Source organism: Molothrus aeneus, chromosome 1 (assembly GCF_037042795.1).
Source record: "Molothrus aeneus isolate 106 chromosome 1, BPBGC_Maene_1.0, whole genome shotgun sequence".
Taxonomy (NCBI): Eukaryota; Metazoa; Chordata; class Aves; order Passeriformes; family Icteridae; genus Molothrus; species Molothrus aeneus.
In genome coordinates, this window is record NC_089646.1 from 63,987,330 (window position 1) to 64,007,644 (window position 20,315).

Here is a 20,315-nt window from a genome sequence, read left to right on the forward strand (position 1 = left end):
GAAAATACCACTTAAACACAGGACACTGGAAAAAGGGCACATAAATGGATTTGCCAAAATACAAAGATGGACATTATGAAATCAGGGACTGTTCTCAGAAAAAAACATTGCAACACCAGGAAGGAAGCAAAATACATGGAAATATACTGACTCCACTGCAGCAAATATGGAAAACACAAATACAGAACCACAGAATTAAATGACCATCAGATCTGGCATGTTATGACCTTTCTGTTGTTCTCTTTCACCATGTGAAAAACATCCTTTTCAAAAGAGCCTTACACTGTATTGAGATATCAACTCCTCTGAGAAGCAAAAGAGAAAATCAGACAGAAATAAAGCAATATTTTTGTCTGTATTTTTAAGGCAGTTTAATATTCAGTTGCTGTTTGCTAAGATGAGACAGATAACATGTAAGCAATTTATCTGTTTGACTGGCAGCCTCTTCTGTCAGTTTCTCTTGACCATCATACACCGGTATACAAGCAAGTAATGATAAACTTATATTTTCAGTTATTTCAGATATTTTCAGTTTCTAGGGTGCAAAGACATTCTTCACTATATATAAATATTTACCGTAGGGGGTAATATACCGTAGGGGGGGTATAGGGGTATTATAAGGCAGCCTTAACGCTGCCAAAGACCACACAGTTTTTAAAAGCAATTGATTACAACACAATATTCCCCTGTGGCTCATCATGAGCCAGCAGCTCTGCAGCACAGGCATGACCTTGTCCTGCAGCCACTCGCTGGCTTCCAGCGACACTCACTTGGGCCACCTGCTTGTACTAAAAACAGCATCGATACAGGGCCTCCCCAAATAAACCTTGTGAGACAACGCAGGAAGAGTATCTTTCTACTTTTCAGCGCAAGTGCGGGGCTGTTCCATCCGCTTATCCTGCGCTCCTTCTCCCCAAGTGACAGTAACTCATCTTCCAAGGAAAAGCGAGTTTCTCCGCACACCAAGCGGCGCCCAGAAATTCTCTTTAAGGGATTACGCTGATCCATGAAACCTTGAAGGTCGGTAACTTCATAAAAAATTCAAGCGCGTTAATTGACCTCATTCACATCTTCTTTCACAACCGCGGTCTGTCTGACTGTCTGTCCCTCCCTCTCTCTCCTTGCCCTGACCGCGGCTGCTCCCCGGGCACCGCGGCTCCCCCAGCGCTGCCCGCGGCCCCGCAGGGCTCTCCAGCCCGCCATCAGCCCATCCCAGGCGGGAACACGGCGGGACTCGGGACCCTGGAGCCGCCTTTCCAGCCCGTCCCCGCACCCAGGGGGGCAGGCACCCCGGGTGACAGACCGGCCCCGGCAGTGCCTCCCGTCTGCGCAATCTCCTCCTCTTCCTCCCTCCCTGTGCCAGTCCACGCCTCCCCAGCCCCCGGTCACCTGCTTTTCCCCCCCTGCCCGGCCGGGCTGCGGGACGCGGGCCCCTCTCCCGCTGCCCCCGCCAGCCCCGCGGTGCCGCAGGCCATACCCACCCGGCGGTGAGGTCCTGCTGGACGCTCAGCAGCCGCTCTCGCAGCGTCTCCAGCATCTTCCCGGCCTTTCCCGGCTGCGAAGGCCAGCGCCGGAGGGCGGGGCGCGGGCGGGGCTCGGCTGAGCTCCGGCCCCGGTGCCGCCTCCCCTCAGCCCGCCCCGTCCCTTCCGCCCGCCCGGCTCCCGGCGCGTCCTGGCGGGGTTGGGAGCGGGCGAGTTTGCCGGGGAGAGCCGAGACTCTCGTTGTGCGTGTCCCGTAGTGCGAGCGTAGGGCTGCGCTTAAAGCCCGGGCGGCATCAAGGGCAAGTCTTGAGCAGCGTGCGAATCCCTGAAGTTGCGGCTTTGTAGAGGTTATTTTAAAGGAAAGCATATTTACAGGAAAGCACCTTGGCAGGTTGGGACTCTCACCAGAATGATTTTGACTTCAGCGATGGTAGCGTAGGAGTAACCTCCTTAGCGATACAAAATTGTTCAAGGGACTGGAGGAAAGGCTCAGGGGGTTGCACCTCTTCAGCCTTGAGAAGAGGCAACTGAGGGGGAGCCATATAAGTGTCCCATATAAATGTCTGTAGGTGTCCGAAGGGAGGGTGCCAAGAGGACGTAAGCAGGCTCTTGGTAGTGCTCAGCAATAGGACAAGAGACAACAGGGGAAAACTGATGCCCAGGAAGTTCCACCAGAATACAAGGAAGAACTTGACGGTGTGGGTGACCAAGCACTGGAACAGGTTGCCCAGAGAGGTTGTGGTTTCCCTGCTTGGAGATATTCAAGATCCATCTGGATGCAATCTTGTGCCCCGTGCTCTGGGATGACGCTGCTTGAGCCAGGAGGTTGGACCAGGTGACCCACTGTGGTCTATTCCAACCTGACCTATCCTGTGAACTCAGGGAATCAGGTTCTGTCACAAAATCTTAAAAGTATGGAAAGCAAAACCACTGGATATCCCTAGGGTGTCCCTAGGCTTGCCAAGTTCTTGGAGTAAGGGATAGATAATAACCTTTCCAATCCTTGCAAAGCTGGTAGTTGAATTGTTTGTCTATGTGTCCCTCCACTATTTTCTTTGGAGACAGCTTTATAGATACTAGTGATTCTTACAAACAATGACCTAAAAGAAAAAAGGCTGTTCTTACAAATAGTAAATAATCCAGTGAAAAGTTTAAATTAAATTTCTAGGTACTGTCTGCTCAAATAATAACTGTTAGGAGTCATTCAGCAAATCTTCAGACAGTTTAAGTGGAATCAAGACCTTTTCAGAACAATTGGCCAGTCTTTCTGGATGGCTATATTTACAGTTATAGTAACAGGAAGACAGTCTCACACCCTGTGCATCTTCAGTTAATGTTTGAATGACATGGATGTAAGATTTAGGTGGATCCGGGAAATCTTAGACTTCCATTTAATTGAGACTTCAGCTTTTAGAAAAAGCTGAGATTTCAAAGTCAAAATATTTTATTTTCTAAACAATTCAATTTTGGTAGAAAAATCCAAAAATATGAAAAGGAGAGCCCTGAAATAATTTCTTACAAGGAGAATGTATGCAGAGGGCCACTGCTGGATGTGTCATTTGATACTGCAGAAGTATATTCAGGAGTGTTTGGAGGTACTTTGAATCAACTGGAAAATTGACACCATAATCCCAACACAGCTTGTGGGCTTTCAGAAGAGTATATGACCTATAAATTGTTTATGCTTTGGCTTATGGGAAAAAAAGTATTGCTCTGTGGCATAAATTCAAATTGAAAGCTAAATGCCTGCTAAAAGAAAAATGGTTGGGTTGATATTCCAAACATTGAAATTGATGTAGCTTGCCTTATCTTGAGGTGAGAAAGACAGCTTTCATGGCAGACTGCCTATAATGTTCTGCAAAAAAAAAAAAAAAAGTATGACATTTAGAAGGTATTTTTCTCATGCTTGACCTAACAACAATATCTGAAAATAGAGACTTCCCACTTGCCTGCACAGTTACTTCTTCACAAGGAGGGGAAGGCCTTGAATCAAGTGTTTTCTGATGTATTCACAGACACACATTGCAAATGCTGACAAAAGCTGTGCAATCTGGCCTTATGTAATATATGATATTACAGGAATTAAAGTGTTCGGAAGACAAGGGAGGGGTTTTAACCTTTAATTTTCAGCTTTCTTTTGCGAAATCATATTAATTTCTTCAGTGTTACATATTTTCAATTTTCTTGTGGATGGTTTTTGTCAGCGGTGGCCCTGCTAATTCACAGTGAATAAGCAGTTTTAGACTCCATTGCTACTTTTACAGTTAGAAAAACTATTCATAAACTGTTGTACAGTTTTGTTTCACATGTTGTGTAGGATTTGGGAGAAGAAATGTGTTGAGATAGTATTAACAGTCACTAATTCTAGAAGTACAAGACTGGAAGAAACTTCTAAAAGCACATCCCCTGCTCAAGGGCTATGATGAATTATAAATACACTGTGTAAACTTTGTTTTACTGGTTCTTAGGAATTTAAAATTAAGGAGATTCTGCAAGCTCCTTATCAGCTCACATGCTTAGCTTGATGTTGTTTGTTTCTAGAGTGAATAGGCCTGGTTTCTTTTTTTTTCCCTTGTAGTCACTTTCCAAACTTCTTTATGTGTTGGTCTGATCTGGAGATTCCCCTGTTTGTCCAGAAAGTGCAGAGCTATAGCATTTCCATCACTAAAGCTGAATTACATGGCTTCATTTCAAACACAAGTTACATATTTATACTAATTTATTAATATTTATGTACACTAGCAATTAATTTAACAAACAGCTCTGAGACAGGTCCTTCAGGTGTTAATTCAGCACAGTGCCACCTAAAATTCTGCCAGGGGCTTTGGGTCAAGTTTTTTAGAGATAAAATTAATGCTAAATAAATTTTTAGTATCAATGACCTATTCTGCTCATTTAGTAATTAAGTTGTTCAGGTCTGGTTATTTGATGTTAATTCTGACCTGAATTTGAGCTAGTACTTCCCAGTTTATTCTTCTGCTTCTCTGATAAAAACACTTCTAGTATCTTCTGCAAATTTGCTGTGACTGGCTATACTGGTCTGTACAAAAAATGCATAGGCATTCTGTGCTTTGCATGTCTATAAAGAACACCTATAAAGTGATATAAGTCAGTAACAATAAATTTTTAGAGCAAAACATGGAAATGTGTTTGACTGTATAACCCTTGCGTCAAATGAAGATTTCTTTTCTTTTCTAGATCAGCCTCCCTTAGAGGCATAAATTAGGCTACATTTCTGTAATAGATTTTGCAGCACAAAGTCATCCCTAGTCATGTCTTTCCACAATTCCACCTTTTCCTAGGCTTTAGTGACCCCCATTTAGGCTGACTTTAGATTAAGACTGTTCTGAAAGAGTGATACTGTAGACACCAGGCTCATGCCTGTTAAGCTTTTTGGTGAAAAATGATTTAAAATACTTTCCCGTTATGCTGATATTAAGTGAAATTTGTTTAGGTATCTATCTGGTTTATGTCTTCATCTCTTCTTTTGAGTGCAGTTAGCTTGATAGCCTCCAATATGACATTCTCAAACTGACTAGAAATAGTGAACAAAACTCTCAGCCCTTTCAGAATCTCTCAGGTTTGTAGAAGTAATTTTTATCCTCCTTAAGTCTTGCTGATAGTATGGTTTAACAATCTTTATATTTTGGGTGCAAATTTAAGACTTTTTGGTTTTAATAATCTGTAGAACATGATTAAAACTTGACTAGTATATATTATAGCTCTGCAATTCTATACATATTTTGTTTACCTAGCTGGATCTGTACTGATATAAAGCTTAAATATTGTTAGAAATACCTGAGACAAATTTTAATTCTAAAAATCTGCTACTACCATTGTAATTGATAAAGACTTTAATGAAAGTGTATAAAGATCTGATTCAACATTTCTTGCAGGAATTCCATTGCATGCTGAAAAGAAAGGTTGGCATCTCTAAAAAAGTTTTATATGCCCAAAACTTCAGAAGGGTACATTATATCAGTGGAAACTAAATTTAAGCATTACATCCTAAGAACTCTCTGTCGTAGTCTCACTTATCCTGAGGCCTCATCACCATTTCTAGCAGCTTATAAGAGCTTTCTTTTCCAAATTAACCTTTATAGCTTTCTAATAAGAGTTAATTTCTACTCTTACCTGTACTTACTCTTGGGGTTTAGCTATGTAATGGTCTCTGCAGCTGACACAAAGTTTTTTGTTATATGAATAGAGGATTTTTTTTTAATCTCAATAAAGGAAGTTGTGAGGAGGGTTTTTTTTTGTTAGTGTGGTTGGTATTCTAATTTTTCCCCCCATATAACTAGCAGAAGAAGAAATGGGCAATAATCATTCTCAATCCTAAAGAGAACTGTAAGAATAATTTCTGTATACCAAGTAAAAATATTCTTAATTCAGTTCATACAAGAACAGGCATGGGACTTAATCTCCAGGTTAATATAGGTTCAATGTCCTGGTTTAGATGTTAACTTTTTAATGCACTATCTTACAGCATGAAAGTGAATTATAATTCTCAAATAATAATCAAGTCATGTCTTGCTTCAGTTTCACTGTTTCTGTGAAAAAGACTAGGGGGAGAGGCACATTGTAGCAATAGATAAAAATAATGGTAAAATTCCTTGGTCCTCCCCTCCCACTCTCCTTACATTGTATCTAGTGAATGAAGACATGATGAATTCCCACCTTTCTGAACTGTTGGGAAAAACTAGGGGTGGAGGGAATCAGTGGCTAAGCAGAGTTATGAAGCTAAACAGGCATTAGGATCCTCCTTCTGCTGGACCTTAATTGCTGTTGAGGGGAGGACAAGAGCAAATACCTTGGGACAGACAGACTCCAAGGGCAGCCGACAGTTATACCTGACTGGATGAGGTGGTAAAACATGTCCTGATGTGACCCTCTCAACGTGGCTGCTGTAACTCTCCTAATTCAGTGGGACAACTGTGTGTTTTCTTAATCTTCAGTCACAGCTGTCTGCAGTCATGAAGATGTTGATAAAAATTTTGCTGTCACCACTGAAGCTGGCAGATCCTGAAAACTAGAAAGCAGGATATGGGCTCCTGTTATCTTTCTCCTTATCTTCTTTTCTGCCTTCACTTTATTCCTAGTATTTAGTATTTTTCTGCATGAGATTGTGAGCTCTAGGTGTTTCTCCACCAGTGAACTTGCAAGTGGAAGTTGGGTCTGAAACTGTAATTTCTACTGTTACTGAGGTTTTCTGTCATTTTTGTGTGCTTTTGCTTTGGAAGTAATTGGATAGGTCAGCAGTGGTGCCAGATTACTTCAGTTCCTTTTGTCTCTTCCTGAATTAGTTGACTTTACTTTGACATTGTGTAAAAGACCACAAAGCAGGATTTTCTTCTATCAAAAGAACAACTAATAGGAAGGCTGCCTCAAAAGCGAGAACTTTATTTAAAACTTTATAATTTGGATTCTCTCAGTATCTTGAAACTTCTGTACGACTAAGTTATTTAAATTTAATAGTAACAGCAGCTTCCAAAAAGAAAGTGAGGATCATAACTCCTGCTGGGGAATGTAGTTCAGAGTTCAGATTTTGAGAAAAGGAAAAACACTCAGCAAACCAGCCAGTTCCGCTAGAGGGCATGGCAGTGCATAGAAAAGCAAAATAGAGATGTGATAGTATTTATTTCTCTGCAAGGGCATGTATCTCAGATGAGCAAAATTTTACCGATGATGTATTAAGTACAGCTCATGGCTTATTTCATCTCACAAGGACACCTTGGTAACCACCACTGGTTTGAGTGTGTAGTGGCCAGCGGGCATTTGACATAGTCACAGGGTTGTTTAAATAAGCTCCTTTCTCCTGGCTAAGCTGGGTGGGGAGATCTGTGTTACACTGTTTCACTTGGTATTTTTAGGACCATGTAGACAATCCTCATGAACAGAAGCAGAGGCCAGAGTCTCCTTACCCTGCCTCCTAGCAGAATAGCAGTTTATGCCATTTCCAGTGACTCTCACAGTGGCACTTCTGTGGAAATGGTCTGAGGGGCTGCACTTGGTAGCAACTGGCTGAAGAAAACATACTTGTGTAGACTGCATAGTTTGTGTAGCTAACCTTGACCCTGATGTCAAGGAAATTAAAAAGATGTATTAAGCATGAATGAATGCCCTACGATGGTATTTGGAGTAGTATTAGGTAGTTACATTGTGTCTGCTATTTTTATTGCACTTGTGAGTAATTTTGCTGGAGTAGGCATTGTATCCTATGATTAGATGTTCCCCGTGGCTATAAAGCATAATTGGTTGGTTTGAGGAAAAAGTCATGTGTTTTCTGTTTCATTGCAGTGCCAGAAAATGCTGGTGTGGCTTTAGGAGCAGGCTTACAGGGATACTGGTGTGGGAAAGAACCTTAGCAGAACCTGTGTGTTTTGGAGGTGTTCTGGGAGGGACTCCCCCCTTCCACTGCTGTATTCCCAGCACTATGAGGCTCTACTGGAGTCTCTGTGCTGGTGTAAGGAAAGCACAGAAATGCTGAGGGCAGAGAAGGGACTGGAAACTTGTAGGAAACTGCTGTGAGTGGGTGGGATGTGCCATGAAGCACAAGGGGCTTTTAGTCAAATAAAATACACATTTCCCCAGTGCTTACTGCTCTGTTTAAGTTCTTCTGTGTTATGTCCAATTTTCTATGAACGTGACCAATTTCTGTTCCCCTGGATGTCAGAAGCAGGGTTTGAGGGAAGTGCAATGATACCCAGACTGAGATTCTTGATGGACAAGCGTATTATGTGTCAGTTTTATTGATCAGAGGCAATTAGCTCAGCCAAACCCAATTAGGACACAGTTTTAGTTTTAGGCACACAGACATTAATCACTCATTATCCAAGTGAACTCTAAAGGGAATTACAACAGACTAACAGAATAAAATGGCTGTCCCTTTGCTGTTAATGGAGGAGTTTTCTAGATTTTTATTTGGTAGTATAGTGCTTGTTTCGCTGACTTCTTCTTACATTAAATCTGCTTTTGTTTTTTGCACTTTTTTTCCATCAACAAGATCTTAATCATCTGTCATTCTGGCCTTTCTTGCGACAAATATCATCCCATGAGTGATTTTAATGGAGTTTTCCCCGTTTTATTTTTTTCCCTGTTAACTCCTCCCCTTGGTTGCTCCTCTTGCTTAAGGCAATTTTTGTTGAAGCCTTCTGGCTGACTGCCTAGCATTTGGCTAATAACTCTGTGCAATTGTCAACTTCATACTGTTTCAGCGTTTGAAATCAAATTCTCTTTCCTCATTTTATATGGGTCTGCTGTTTACTAGTTCATTATGCACAGAATCTAATCCACTTACGCTGTAAGTAGCCTGGAGACAGAGATAGGTTTTTTTATCTTCATGTTGTATTTTATTTATTGAGCATAATTCAGTTTGAATGAAATGAAATGAAATAGTTAGAATGGCTCTTGTACTTCTGTAGAACTTTCTTATCACAGTACATTTTGTCAGTTTGATTTATTTTATCTGTCTATTTACCATTGTTGTGACAACCCAGAGTTGCTTTACTAGCTACAGTAAAAGTATCTCATCCTCCTGGAAAGTACTTCATATTTCAAATTACATAGCTTCAGGCTGGACCTGAGAATTGCACAGGCGAGTTTTGATTTAAAGTGTTGTCTGCTGGCTCTCTCTCAGTTTTCTTTTGCTTTTTTTTACGTATGCTTTTTGCTTGGAAAGTAGCTATCATTCCTGAATATCAAGGTCCATTAGATGTAGACAAATATTGTTCATATGAAAAACACTGACACAAAAATGCCAAATGCTCATATTTAGGTGCCTGATTTATGACATAGGCTTTTGCGATCATTAAAGGTGGGATGTGCCCATTCTGCAACAGCTGAAAATAAAAACATTTCGGTGCCAAATTTAAGCCACTTTGCTTTGTCATTCTGACCTTTATAATGCAGCACACAGAATGGAAAAACTGGATTTGACCTGTCTGTTGATGTTATACTGCTGTGAGATATAGTATTGGCTTTCTGTAGAAAGTCTTCATGGTAGGGACTTTCCAGGAATGAGAGAGTGTGAGGTTAGTTGTTCAGACCAAGGGTCTGACGTGGAATGCATGGGAGGCTTAAAGAGCCTTCAGCAAAATATGTGCACTAAAATGAGAATGAGGAAATACACTGCCTTGAGAGATGCATCTGAAACCTTGCCTTTTCCCAGCAGCAGAGTAAAGGGAACTATGAAACATGTGAGAATATTATTTTTATTCTCAGAAGAGTTATAAATGTTATTCATAACCAGGAAGCTTTCCTAGTATATATACTTTTAAGATAGTCAGAGGCCTTCAAATGTATCATAAGTCCTTTCTATTGGGAAATGACAATAAAAATAAACCTAGAGTATTTACAGCAAGGCCTTGCAACAAGGAATTTTACTTCAGAAATTATTTCTTTCAGTACAGTGTATCAAACATTGTTTCAGTATTTAATGTACTCGACTTCTGACTTATTAATGTTAATATTGCTGTATTATTGTTTACATAGCAATAATATTCATGTCTAGTAGCCAAACATCCAGTTGTTCTCATAGAGCAATTCTGTGCTATTCAACATGGTTTTATTGTATACATTCATTGTGTACTTAAGCAGTATGACAGGGAGGTACAAGAAATCTGAACTGCTCTCAGGTTTTAAAGTAAAAACTGGTTTCACTCCGAAGATATGGATTCAAGATCTTTAAGTCTAGCTTAGAGCCCTTTGCTCTTCCATCTCTGAATCTCTCTTAGCTTCATAAAATATCAAGTTTTTATTTATTCTTTTCCTAGCTATATCCCGCATCCCACAGCTTCCACTAGGAAATTGTTTTTACTGAGTAAGCAGTAAACAGATGCATCTAAATGCTGCTGTTCATATTGGCACTGTCTGTACATATTAAAGACTTTGCTCATGTCTGCCTTGATGTTGCAAAATCAGCCTATGTGTTTAAACAGTATGTTGAACAGGAAGAAAATATATTTTATGAATATAATTACATGTGGTGGGTCCTGAGCCAATGATGTGCCCTTGTGGCAAAGCAGGTTAATGGAACCCTGTATTGCACTAGGAGGATACAGGGGGTATCCTGTATCCTGCGCTGGGGGTAGTCACAGCAGGTCAAAGGAGGTGGTCTGTCTCCTCTTTTTAGCAGTGGTGAAGCCACACCTGGAGTGCTGTGTCCAGTTCTGGGCTCCCCAGTACAAGGGAGACTTGGCCATAGGGGAGAGAGTCCCGTGAACGGCTACAGAGATGATCAGGGAACTGGGGAATCCTCCCAGTGGAGAAAGGCTGAGGAAGCTGGGGCACTTTCACCTAGAAAGGATAAGGTTCATGGAAGATGTTTTCAAGATCTTATCAGGTATCAAATACCTGAAGGGAGACTGAGAAGAGCCAGGCTCTTTTCATTGGTGCCCAGTGACAGGACCAAAGACAAAAGGCACAAACTGAAGCATGGGAGGTTCCTTCTGAACATCAGGAAACACTTTTTCACTGCAAGTGTGACCAAACACTGGCAAAGGTTGCCCAGAGAGGCATTGGACTCTCCCTCCTTGAGGATACTCAAAAGCCATCTGGACCTGGTCCTGGGCAACTGGCTCTAGGCAACCCTGCTTGGGTAGGGGGGCTTGGGCCAGGTGCACTCTAGAGGTCCCTGCCAAAACCAACCCTTCTGTGATCCTCTGATCTCTGTAAAATCTTGTTTTCTTTGAACCATACTAAGTTTTCAGTTTATAACTGTTTATGGATTCATTGGTATTTCCTTTTTATTCATACATACAACTTTTGGAAGTAACCTGTACACTGAAGACACAGATCTTTAAAAATAGAGGTTTCCTTAAATTTTGTGGGGAAGGCTGAGCTAAAATGGTGATTATTTCATTCTTGCTGTAATGACTTTACTGTATTGTTTTAATTAGCCAGTGGTATGTTTTTTGCTTCCAATTAATCATCAGTATCTAGGAGTGATTCAGTAATTTCAAATCAGCTCATTTGATACTGAGAGTTCTGAAGATGCTTTCTGAATATCAGTAAATGAAGATTCAAATATATACAAACATACAAGATTTAAATATTCAGCAGTTACTTATGGAATTGTTATATAATTAGAAATCAGGTCGCATCAAGATTCTTAGCCTTATATATTTATGTTAGTCCAGCAACTCATTTCAGGATGAGGTTCCCTGCACTTTTTTTACTACAACAAGTCTAAATATGACTAGGAAAAAGAGATGTAATATACATAATGTTTTATGTATATAGGTATACATGTGCATTTATGACTTCATGTAATGGCTGTAATGCTTCCATTTTTGCAGCAACAGAGGAAAATATTAGATATCTAACTTGTATCAGACAATTTTATTTTTAAAAATAGTTACTTTATTTTAAATAGACTATTCAGTGTCTTCAAATTATCAACTAGGCTGAAGAACAGACATTGAAAAATGAAAAGCAATCCAGCTTTTTTTAAATAAAATTTAGTGATTCTATTGAGTTCATATGATTTGAGTTTACATACAGGTATTGATGATTCCATTAGTCCATTCTGTCATTACCAGAATAAGAATGCATCACCTTCACTCTCCTGTTGGAAAATCCTTTTCAACAGTTCTCACTTTACATTTCCTTCGCACTATGAAAGAGAACAACCTGGTTTTCATGCTGTTCACAATTGAAACATAGGTTCTCATAAAATGCGTCTTATTATAAATATATCATCACTTCAAGAAATACAGACTAAAAGGCAGAATCCATAAGTCTTTCGCATAAGAAATTCATACATTCCTTTATTCAAGGAAAAATCTGCAGTTTTAAGATACCAAAGTTAACTTTTTCTGTGAGCAGCAGAACTAATGAAGTTTTTAAAAACTATTTTTGTCTCCCGCATTCCATAGTCCTCCCCATTCTCAGTGCTCAAGTACTTCTTCCAGCTCCTTCTCATGTCTTTTGCCAGTTTGGCTGAGAACATGGCAACATATGCCGCTGCTGAAATAAGCGTGTGCCGATTGCCTGTTCATTATATCCATGGTGATTGGCCAACTGGCTGATCTGCAACTGGCTCTTACTTAGTGGGAGCACTCATTTCGATCCATCTCCAGCAATCAGTTTTCACAAAATGTATGGGAATTTGTTGTCTTTGAGAACTGTGTATCTCTCTGAAGTTTGAAATGCTCAATGGAGTCCCAGGTTTAGGAAGGGGAGGCCTTGTGGTACAGTGCCTTATGATATTCCTTCTTCACTTCCTTGGGAAAACAGGTCCAAAGTTACTGTCCCATAATACTTGCATCTCAGAAAAAAAAAAGGAATCTCAAAGTTCATCAAAGTTAATAAAATATTATCAGAATTGTTAGATCTAGCTAAAATTACTCAAGGCAATAGAATGTCTTTAATTTTGTAGTGTCCTTAGAGGGAGTACCATTTGCAGGAGGTTACATGAGTGTAACTTAATGGAATATTGTAAAGATTTAAAAGTTTTTAAATACTATTATGCTGTCTCTTCCAGAACAAGTGAAAGATGAATCCTGATGCAGGAAAGCAAAATGCTCAGATTATAACATGACAGCTATACCTCTAAAAGGACTTTTGCAGTCACATGAGGTTAAAAACACAGGTGGTGGACGATCAGATCCACTGACCTACAGGCACAAGGCAGACTCTCCCATTTTTCTGAACAGAACTCTTTTCTTTAAGGATGCAAAGACCTGAAATTTCAAAGCAGTGCACATTTTTGTCTAAGGCCAGCTTGCATCTACAGAGTCTTTATATCTGCAAGGCAGGATTATTATTTTCACAGTACAGCATCTGTGTTAAATGATTTCAAGGCACTACATCCCAGACATTGCAGAAGGATTTCTCACTGCCTCAGTGACCTGGAAGTCCAAAGCTCATAGACTTCAGACATGGAAGTCCTCCTCATCATCCCTGGAGCATGGGAGCTAACAGAAATTCATCAGCCTGCAGAGTCTGACAGGTGAACAAGGTTCCTGCTGAGCAATTTCAGTGAGTAGATGCATTCTTCCATCAGTTATCTTCTGTCAAATTGGCATTTATCATTTGAAACCTGTTTTTCAAGAATTTTTCAAGCCAGCTCTTGCAAAAAGGAAGAGTGGAGTTGAATATTAATATTCCTTAATTTGCTTATTTGTCATGCTGCCTTCTTTTAAGAAATGAATTTTTCATTTTCTCCTCTTCATACAGCTTACAGTTCATTCCATTTATCAACTGTTAAAAGTTATTTGATATAAGAAACAATATTCTCAAATGAATAAATTTACTTTATTGCCTATAAACTGTAGCAGTGATCTGTGGCATACTGAAACAGGACTCCCTGTTGATAGTGGGAAAATTATGCTTTGTCTTGCCTAAAGACTGCTTTCATCAAAGCAATTTTAAGGTGTAGTAACTATTACAAAAGCTTTTCAGAAACACATTGGAGCTGAACTAACAGATTCCTGCTGATTTTTTGGGATTAAAGAGGTTTAATCATGTGTTGCTGTGGTGGGTGAATTGTAGATAAGGACCAAATTTCCATCTAGCTTCCCCCTTACTCCTCACTCCTCAGCAGGACAGAGGGAGAAAATAAGAAGAAAAACAGACACAGAAAAGTTCATGGACCAAGATAAAGACAGGAAGATTACTCACCATTTACTGTTATGGGCAAAATACACTTGGTGAAAATTATTTAATTTACTCCCAATTAAAATATATTTGCCTAGTGAGAAAGAAATGTTATAACAACTTTCCTCCCCATTTCCCATGCTGAGCTTCACTCCCTCATACCAAACTCCTCTGCCCCGTCCTGGAGGGGCATAGGTAAGGATGGGTGTGTGCATTACAGCCAGCATACAGTTATTTCTCCTTGCCATTCATCAAATCATAGAATCATAGAGTAGTTTGGGTTAGAAGGGACCTTTAGAGGTCATCTAGTCCAGTTCCCATGCAATGAGCAGGGACATCTTCAAATTTCTCAGAGCCCCATCCAACCTGACCTTGAATATTTCCATTTGCCACCTTTCTGGACAACTGTTCCAGTGCCTCACCACCCTCACAGTAAAAAAATTCTTCTGGGTATCTAATCTTAAACTCTCTTTTAGTTTAAAATCATTACCTTTTGTACTATCCCAACAGGCCCTGATAAAAACTTTATACCAAATACAGTTTCTTATTCTCTTCCTTCCTCTAACACTAAAATACTGGTAATTGAACAGTATGTAAGAATAGTAACTTTATCAGAATAATCTCAGTGTTACACAGGATATTGCCAAGACTCAGTTTTAAACATTACAGATTGACGTAAAGAGGATTCCTTGTTCCTGGTCTCTCTTTCTCTGTGCGGAGAACTTAGTGTGAGATTCCTTTTTAAAGATGAAACCCAACCACAAACTGTGGTCAGTTCCCTGCTCTACCAGTTCATGTCTTTAGCAAGTTTAAAACCAACTGATTAGTCACTATGTAAATGATCCCTTTCCCTCCCACAGACTCAAAGAATTCTTTGAGGAGTTGAGGAAGATTATACTCTCACAGTCACAGACATAGCTGTGTTCAAGGAGAACAGTGACAGTGAGAACCCATCAGACCAGTGCCAGTCTCTCAGAGATTTGATAAACTGTACTTGTTCCCCCGACCCACTTTGCTGTTTGACACTGGTCATATCCTGGTTTTGTACATGCAGTGGGAGCTTATGTACTTCCAAACTTCCGGCTTACTTACTCCAGGTTGCAGGAAAAGGCTGTGGGCCTTCTGGGCAGAGATGAGCTGTTCAGTGTGCCATTGCAGTAGTGACATCTAAAAAGCCACATGCTCTGGCAACCCAGGCCACCTCATGTAATAATTGACTTCCTGACTGTCGTGCTTAACACAAAAAAGAACAGCTGAAGAGGCCAGATAGGTAGTTATTAACTAAACCTAAACTTTCTGTCTAGATGAAGAAACAATCTCACTGGCATCCAAAACTAAATTATTCCCTCTTCTTTTGAAAAGTATGCAATTTGTAATGCCTATTTTTCATGAAATTCATCTTTGTTAATAAGATCTATAATTATAAAGCAGGAAGGCATAACGAGATTGGCTGATTACAATGCAGGGAGCATAGATGGGTATTTCTAATTCCCCAGAGCATGAATCTCTCTGGTGATGGTGCTAGCATGCTTAGAACTGCTAAACTGCTGTTTCTAAACATCTTTATTTTGAAAGAATTGTGTTTCAAGAGATTAAATTAGTTTGGAATGCTCAGCAGCTTTTATTGTAGCTGCCATTTGCTTTCTTTTTGTCTTAATTTCTGTCTCTAACAGAAGTACCACAATCTAGTAACAGAGACTCTCAGTAGGATGTCTCTGGTACAATTCCACTCCTATGGCTGTGATCTGTGGACCAAATTCAGCACTTATTTAATACTGTCACTATTTAGATTTGTTTTAATATGGTGGTTTATTTGAATAAGAAAGGCATTGCTGGGTGACCTGAAGCAAATTTTTCATTTCTCTCTGTCTTAATATGTGTGAAATTGAGATTATGTTGCAGATCTTCAGTCTCTTTCACTTAGGATTCCCAGAATTTATCCCAGGTGCTTTGAGCTGAAGATTGGGATAAAGAGCAACATCTTGTTGTTCTTGTTGGGATAAAGAGCAACAGTGGATGTTGTTCTCAGCTCTGAACTGATGTCCAGCTGATGGGAAGGTGGAAACCTGCTTCTCTCACCCTGCTCCTTAAGGTAGATACTCCTTACAAATTCTCTTCCTTGCCCATCTCCTTAGCAACGTGCTAACATTTAAATGAGAATGTAGCATCTATAACTTATCTAAGGGTTGCTGTCTTTCCTATTCTAAGCACTGCCTAATTTATTCTCCCTTCCTCCTTATTGCTTCATGGAGGTCTTTGCATTTTAATGTTAGAAAAAGTTGTCCATGAAGTTTTGAAGGGCTGACTGGTACGATGACAAACTAAAACAGATGGCTGTACTTGCTGAGTGGAAGATGCCAAGTACACAGCGTGCAAAACTCCACTATCAGTGGACTTCTCAGTAAGCAGAATTTGGAAAGACTGTCAGTCCCAGGTTGGGGAGAGGTTAATGATATCAGACCCCACAGGGTAAGGTTGTGTCTCAGGGTAGCAGATCAAAGAAATCAGAACTATAATGTAATTCCATGTTTTATCTGTTGCCACCTGCTAAAGTTAAGACTATTCAGGTACCTTCAAGAAAGCAGCCTCAAAGCCAGCAAACTCAGGAACTGCTGCAAAAGGAAAGAGAATATCTGGGACATTGCCTCTCTCCATTCTAAAAGCACAGGGTAAAGTGCTTCCCTCTCCCAAATGGGTTATCAATATGTCTGTTGATTCCTTTGGGCTTAGCAGGTAGATACTGAAAGATCAATTAGTGTGGACAGTTCAGAGCAGGGCCTGAACTATCAGACATTGTACAAAGGTGACACTTTTCACTTTGAATTTTACCCACATGATTGTTAAAGGGATCTATTTTTACATGAATAAGAGAGGCAATGATTAGCCTTTTAATATGGAGTTTATTTTATCTCATGATTTAAGTTAATTTTCCCAACTCCCGATAATCAGTAGGCTTTTTAGCTGATGATCTCACGCTCGAAACAGAAAACAAAAAGAAAGAATGGGAAGGAAGTAGTACATTTACTACAAGCCAAGATGTGGCTGCAGGTGATGTGGCAGTTTTACAATATGAAGAGAATTTTTCAATTAAACATCCAGGTTGGATCATCCTAGGAGGATTGTAAAAAGGAATATATGAGTGAAGAGAGAGAACAAGATTAGGAGGTGGGGGAAAAATATAAAATGTGTGAATGAAGGATATTACAAAGAAAGGATCTTCTTCAAACCATTCAGCAGTATACAGGAATATCCTTACTGCAACATCTCCTGTGGGTGTTTCCTATTTCCATCTGAGGAGAAACTTTTACAGCTAAGTGTGAGAGAGGATAGGATCAGAAAAGAGAACATGAGCATAATCCAGGTATTAGTGCCTTCCTAAAACAGAACAAAAGGAATGTTTCAGTCCCATAAACAATTAGAGGAATAAGAAGGAAAATAATATAAAACATACTTTCTGTTTCAGATAAGATTAACAGAAAGATAGAGCTCACAAGGTTATTATAGTGGTTTTCTGTTAGTCCCATGCAGAGACAAAGACTGCAGTGTGATTGCATCTCTGACTAGACACATAGAATTATAAAGTCATAGAATCCTGCAGTATTCTGAGTTGGAAGGGACTCACAAGGGTCTTCAAAGTTCAACTCCTGGATTACAAACTTGGAAATCCACAGACATAGAGAAAATAATAGACACAGACAAAATAAACACTGTTAAACTTGGAGAAGAACTGAAAAGGAGCTTTATCTGGGGATTAGAAGAGCATCTCAATAAATATTTATTTTTTGTTTGTATGGTACATCCTTTCTAAACTCATGAATTAGCATGATTTAAAGGCAGGTGTAGCAGTATTTCAAAATCTTGGCCACTATATTGAGAGAGTAACCTTCATAGAGAGTTTGCCAACTTGAAATTTAGGCAGTGCAGGAACATGTGAAGGTTTGGCTAGTACACTTTTCTTCACATGTCATTGTAAATAGTGCTCTTTAGAATCCTGTATTCCATATCAGGTATTTTTTTTCTCCTTATTTGTTGGAGTTACAGTGAGAGAGCAACTACCAAGGGTAAATAGAAAATAGCACTCCAAATTTCCTAAAATTAGGTGTCCTAGAGGCTGTGAACACTTTCACTTTTTATTTTACCCACATGATTGTTCAAAGGATCTATTTTTACATTAATAAGGAAGGCAATGATTAACCTTTTAATATGCAGTTTAATCTATCATGTTTTTGGTCAATTTTCCCAACTCCCAGTAATCAATAATGTTTTTTTAAGTTTCTGTGGAGACATGGATACCATCCATTTGTTTAATCTAGGCTACTAATGTTTTTCCCTACCCTAGAGCAATTGTAAAGCAAAATAGTTTTAGAAGCCTATTGTAAATTGGACACTATCATTTAATAGCAATAGAAAAAAAAAACCAACAAAAATTTAAAATATCAGAAATTATTGCAATTTTAGCAGTTTCAAAATGACAGCTAGGTATATTCTAACCTGCAAGGATGGGAATCGGGTCTCTTTCTCTTGCAAGATTTCATTGTCCTTTGCAGATTTTTTTTTTTGGGAAAATGAATAGGAGTCAAGTTCATGGAAATACTTCAGTGTTTGTGGTGTTTCACTGGATATGTGAGCTGCAATGCAGAATTCCAAGCTGTGTAGGCTTACATGGCAATGAGATGACAGAGCTGAGCTGAAAATAATTCCTTGCATCTTTTAGCCTTGCAAAACAGAAGGACTAGAAATGTTACAACCTGCTGAACTCTTTGACAAAGAGATTAGAACAATGTCCTGCTGAATTCTCTTGCAAACTGTGACAGTAACAATCAGGAAGAAGAGCTTTAAACCAAACTCTAAAATAGTGAAACACCTTTCCTGCTCAGCACAGCATGAGGCCAAAGTGCCTGACCTGGCTGAGCAGCTGCTGTGTTCTCCCAGAGTATAGGCAGAGAACAACAATCCAGGAATATTCCTGGAGTGCATTGGCCTGACTGGCCTGACTGGGCATTCAGAAGACTCTAATGTGGCTACTTTCACCTCTAAGTTGATTGTCTCTCTATGCCATAACATCACATTGTGTGCACACAAGTCTAAGGAAAGCAGTTTTTCTACACTGTAATTTCTGCTGTTAGAAGTAGTAAGAACAAGTGTAATCAAGTTGATTTTACTTCAAGTGTTTGCCAAGTCAATGTTTGTGTTTCAATTTAATTGTTAAGTTGCATTGGATGAAGCTAAAATAGTGAGGACAAAGGCTTGTTCTAGAGAAAAAAAAATAAAAATACACATGCTATTTCTAGAAGTTTGTAGAATTTAATACTTACAGAGTTACTCTCCTCTTTGCAAAGTTCAGAAGTTTCAGGGTTGCTTTATATATTTATCGATATTTTGAGCTAGGTTGGGTTTTTGCTTTTCTGCAATCCATGCACCAAAGAAACTACTTTTGGTTGGCTTCACACCAGTGGACTGTTTGTGACATAAATCAGTATTATAGCTGCTTTGGAGAAGATGATATTGCTATTGACAGTGCATATTCCTTCCTTTTGTTTTATCTACCTCTTCCTCCCTACCTCAGTCCTCCAGGGGTTTTTTTCACTTATTGTGTCCTGGTTTTAACTTCTTTCTAGAAGGTGCATTCATTTATCCAGGTTTCATTGCTAAAAGCAGTCGTCAAACTGATATTGAAGCCAAAGATTCTGTGTATCTTCAAAACTGCAAGGTGTTTGATATAAAAGGAGGAAGGGATAATAGCACATCTTTTAGAGAGCAGTAAATATGAAGAAGTATGCCCATAGTAGGGTCAGTCTGGGAACTGGTGTTGGACTGTTTTGGTAGATCTAAGTCTCCCATTTCATGTCTACTTCACCAACCTTTCTATCAACTCCTAGAGTTGGGGGAAGTATGGGCAAACTTCTTGAAACACACACAGCAACACTGGAAAAAATGGTTCAAATCTCCTAAAAGGATTCTTTAGACAACAAAAATATCTGTTGGTGGAAGCTCGTGAATGCACACAGTGATCTTGAAAGAATAGCAGCTCCTCTGATTGAGCTAAATCATGTTATGTTAATAGCCATGTTACTAGGGATGGAGTACTACATCCAAAGCCTGAAAGTGTTCACTGAGAACTGATTATACTCCCTTTTACAAGAGAAATACATTTCTTTTGTAATAAGGTACAAATCCTGATTTCCATGGGTTTATTCCATCTTTTATTTTATTACAGTTTACAAAACTGTCCAGAG

At 39.5% G+C, this 20,315-nt stretch overlaps 1 protein-coding gene across 1 annotated transcript in view; it reads right to left on the bottom strand.

The window, feature by feature from the left end:
• The window catches only part of DTNBP1 (dystrobrevin binding protein 1), a 63,087-nt gene extending 61,500 nt beyond the window's left edge, over nt 1-1,587 (bottom strand). The window contains exon 1 of the mRNA XM_066558205.1: nt 1,482-1,587. Within this exon, the coding sequence (XP_066414302.1) occupies nt 1,482-1,537 (56 nt within the window). The 5' untranslated portion in view covers nt 1,538-1,587. The remainder of the gene's footprint in view (nt 1-1,481) is intronic.
• Nucleotides 1,588-20,315: the final 18,728 nt, after the last annotated feature.